We start from the raw sequence: 4627 nt of genomic DNA, 5'->3' as shown, positions 1-4627 counted from the left end.
CATTCATAGAAGAGTAGGGATATCTGAAGTAGAGAAGAGATCTCACTTCCCTTTGAGCTCGGAATACTCTCGATTTTAGACTCCTGTAGATTCTTGTAGTAATTCATTATTGCTCTACTAATCCGAAAACCTTGTAATAAAAGCCTTGACAAAATACCTTTTGACCAAGGCAGTTATTCATTGTAGAGTACAGTGTACAGTACAGTATATATACTGTAGTAGTCAAGTGCTTTTATTGAATAATAATACAGTACTGTATAATAGGAGAAGAGATGAAGATCGTATAAATGGGTGGCAATAGTAGCAGCTCCTTGAACGTTCGAATAGAAAAAGCGCAGAAGTTTGGTGTGTGCTCGCTTTCGGAGCTTAGACTTAAAAAGGTAAATTAAGTTAGTGGTCAATTTATAATCTATTAAGATCGTGCAAAAGTGATGCCAACTTATTAATTTAATTTAATCGACTACAGTACAATACTCAACAATACTCCACGAATCACAACTTGTTTACTGTACTGTATAAGATTGACGATGGCGGTGAAAACCATTACCCAAGTCGTGACGAGAAGTCTGATGCAGTTGAATTTGCGCTAAAGATATTACACAATATGAAAGCACAAATTCGCAAACTGCAATCGGCCTAGTGATACTGTAGTTAATAAACACAATTGGAATCTTTTACGGATAGTATAAACTTGTCTGCAGTTGATAGCTGCTGTACTGTGGTATGGACATTGTGCACAGTACAGTACACATCGTAGTAAGCTGTACCGCTAGAATCATCGATATCTGAATGATGATGCGAATTGCTAAGTGCAACTAACTAAACTAGTGCTACCGCTTCAGCGTAACATACTATCCAATCTCTTTGGATTACTTGGGGGGTGACTACACAGTAATGAAAAAAAATGTTGAATATATGCAGTACATTTAGGGACTGAATCAACACGCTTGAAACTCGGCAGAGAATCATCAGTATGATATAGTTATAATCAATGTTGATATTTTTACAGTTGTGGTGATAAAGAACCAATGTACCCAGTACTACTATACTGTAACTGTTTCAGTACGGTACACATTTTGAGCATGTGAACGGATGGTAATAATTATAATGATGAAGACGTACGATTTGATATTTCAGTATTTCAAAATGCTGAATATCTTTAATCAGCTGATAAAATAGTATATGATAGATATATCGTATAGATATACAGTAATTCATAATTTATTGTTTGTTCATGCAGATACCTGTTTATTCGGATACACTGTATAACACTTAAGTAGATACTTCAACAGATAGTTATGATAATACCATACTTTTCATAATAAGAAAGGTTTATGCGTATGTTTGTACTCGTCTATCTAAAATATTTACAGGTCCCCGAAGAAATACTGAAAGCAAAGCTCAAGCTGCGTACTCTCGATTTGTCTAAAAATCAGATAACTTGTTTACCAGGAGCAGTAATAGGCCAGTTATCGCTTCTTAAAAATTTAAATGTCGCAAACAATCAAATAGGTATAAGTTTAAATTTAAATTTTTTCCATCAGACTGCTAAAATCATGGAAAAATTTTTGACCTTAGAATTATCATCCACCAAACTATGCCTGGAATGATGTTTAAATAGCTACATATAATGATTGATTCAATTTATAGATGAGTTGCCCCCAACTCTAGGCAAATTGGCTAAATTGGAGAAAATTGATTCGAGTTATAACAGAATAAAAGCGCTACCTAATGAATTTAATCAGCTGTTGAACCTTAGGACGCTCATATTTTCCAATAATGATATTACTATTTTTCCGACTGCTCTTACTGAGCTACGCCAACTGGATATGATTGACTTATCTCATAACAAAATTAAGGAATTACCAACCAATTTAACAACATTAAGCGTACGTATGGTAACAAATTTAATGATGCTCAATAAAATAACATACCTAAAAAAAGCACCTCCACACTGCTGATATTACTTTATCTACTGTATTGATTTAAATTATTATCAACTACTAACCTTTTCGAATTATCATGTGAACTTGAAGTTATCTTATTAATTAACTGTTATTGATGGCTCATTTACTTTAATCTTAGGCCGTTGAACTAAATCTAAATAACAATCTCATCGCTCATCTACCTGCGTCAATAGCGAATTGTTCTAGATTGAAAGTCTTAAGAATCGAAAATAATTCTTTAGCTATCCATTCCATTCCTGTAGAACTGCTAAGTGAATCGACGGTTTCTTTATTGGCTGTTGAAGGAAACTCATTTCAGATGAAGCAATTACAAGATGCTACTGGTTATGATAAGGTAAGGTAAAGTAACCGCATGCGCGCCAAGTAATTGCTATTCATCCAATACAAGTATGGCTATGGGCATTATATAGTTAGTTTAGTAGCGCATGTATTTTGCTTACCAGTAATGTCTCGTTTTATATCTGATTCTTCTTTACAGTACATGGAAAGGTACACTGCTGCCAGGAAGAAAATTGGCTAGAAAAATCTGATAGCCTTATTAAAATCTTTCTTATTAACCAATACAAAAAATATTTATCAATATAATGAATATTATCTCTGCAATGTGTTTCTTAACTATTTTATTTTTAAAAGTAGCTCATCTCACGCACCATGCCGTGCGAATGATTAGTGAGATTTCTGATAATATAATAACTTTATCCACATTCAGGAGGCTCCATTCACTCACTGTAGAAGATTTTAGTTGATTGTACTTTGCATCAACTTACTGTACTGGTGCTGTACACTGTACAGTACTACGTTTATAATGTATACTCGTATGTTTTCTGTGATATCTGATCCCGCTTCATCATTCTTTGTTACAGAAATTTGTCAATAGTAACTTTATCTAACATTACCAGTCAGTAAGTTGCTATATTAGTCAAGATTATTCTTGAATAAATCATTCGTACGCCAGTGCTATACATCTATAGATTCCTAGGGCGACTGGTGTAATTTCGCATCTGATTCCGTTGATTACCTATGCAGTACTGTAGTAACTAAGTACTGTATAGATACGCACGCGTATCATACGTCGTTTTCAATTTACAGTTAGTTGGATATCACTGGATATCACCATCCAGTATCTGGTATTGCATTCTAATCCTACAGTATATGATATGATTGAGTGATTCAAGCATATTCAATTCTACAGTAATAAGTTTTCAATATCATGATTAGGAGCTGTTCTGAATATGTCTTGCGTCAATTTCTCGTTCCTTCCACACTTCTACCCACGCGGTATTTTGCTAGTGAATAGAGTGTCAGTGATTAGCAGCATTTAAAGTTAGTAATGGCGATCGCCTATCCTAAGAAATGGGTATACGATAAATCGATCATACCGCACGGCAGACCTCCACACTGTACTGAATCAGCAAGCAGGAACTTGGAGAGGCCCTTTTTTAGTGCCAGAAATGGACAGTATTGTAGAGAGACTATAGAGTTACGGTGCTGTACTAACTCTCTGTGCTATACAGAATACAGTACAGTGTACAGTATTTTGTCCTGTTTTTAGGTAAAAGTTTTTCAATGGGTTCCTGCAAGACATCTAGCACAAATAAAATGAAAATGTAGGAACGCCGTTTCTGGACTGTACAGTACAGTGTACAGTACTAAAAAAATCAGGCAATGTCAAACTTACAGTACTGTACACTGTACAGTATACTGTATGTACTGTATTGTATTGTACTGCTCACATAAATGGCCGTACAGTATCAGCATCCTATTGTACAGTACTGTACAGTACAGTGTACAGTGTACAGTACTGTAAGTTTTGACATTACAGTACTGTACAGTACTGTACAGTACTTCATTTTTGAGTACTGCATACGCTAGATCACGGTACAGTGTACTGTACACTGTACACTCACACTGTCCGAACGGCGGCGTACAGTACAATATTAACCATTCTACAGTACTGTGGACTGTGTCATACTGTGGCAATTGCTGAATTATCATAATCTTTCGTTTATTTCGAATCGTCGCTTTTTACCGTAACCGTTCATACACGTAGTTTGTGGCTGATCAACTTCCTGATCCTAGCAAAAAGATGGCTGACGAAGAAGTACTCCTTAACGATGAAGAAGCTCAAGAAGAGTATGGCAGGGTAAGTTTGTTGGAGTAAAAAGTCCCAATTTTTCATATCAAACGGATAGAATTGATTTTTATTGAATTTTTTGACCCTTTGTGCTATCGTAAGTTTCTACTGATAACTAAAGCATGCACTTGAAAATATCCTCGGACAAAAGGAGCACGTTAAAAACTGACATCCAATTCCAACTTTACCATACCGAATTTCGCTCAAAGTTATTCCTCGAGGCACACTTTCATTTCTTTTTGCAATAAGTCCTGTAAAAATAATGATGTACTCATGATTTATGAAGAAGAAAGTCAGTAGTACTCAAAGTAGAGCGTGCATTGATCAATTCGTCAACGTTTTTCAGCATTTTAAAACGTGCAATTCTTAAATGGTATTCATGATAAGTCAATTTAGCTAAACTTTATGTGATAGAATAGTAGTCAAGATGATCTATAACAGTACATTCAGTGCTACAGTTAAGTTATTAGACTATCACAAAATCTAAATCTTGAAAAGGAATTGAATGCGAGAATGCTATTTATTA

The 4627-nt window shown here is 35.0% G+C and overlaps 1 protein-coding gene across 1 annotated transcript; it reads left to right on the top strand.

Annotated features, from left to right (window-relative positions):
• Positions 1–287: 287 nt before the first annotated feature.
• TRIADDRAFT_51807 (uncharacterized protein) lies at positions 288–2487 on the top strand (the record flags this gene model as incomplete). Its single annotated transcript, XM_002108621.1, has 5 exons — positions 288–380; positions 1374–1512; positions 1651–1898; positions 2086–2301; positions 2446–2487. 5 exons carry the CDS (start codon positions 288–290, stop codon positions 2485–2487), a joined length of 738 nt encoding a protein of 245 aa, XP_002108657.1.
• Between the last annotated feature and the right edge of the window lie 2140 nt (positions 2488–4627).

The sequence above is a fragment of the Trichoplax adhaerens genome, genomic scaffold (assembly GCF_000150275.1).
Source record: "Trichoplax adhaerens TRIADscaffold_1 genomic scaffold, whole genome shotgun sequence".
Lineage (NCBI taxonomy): Eukaryota > Metazoa > Placozoa > Uniplacotomia > Trichoplacea > Trichoplacidae > Trichoplax > Trichoplax adhaerens.
This window is presented reverse-complemented; position numbering and strand designations above follow the sequence as displayed.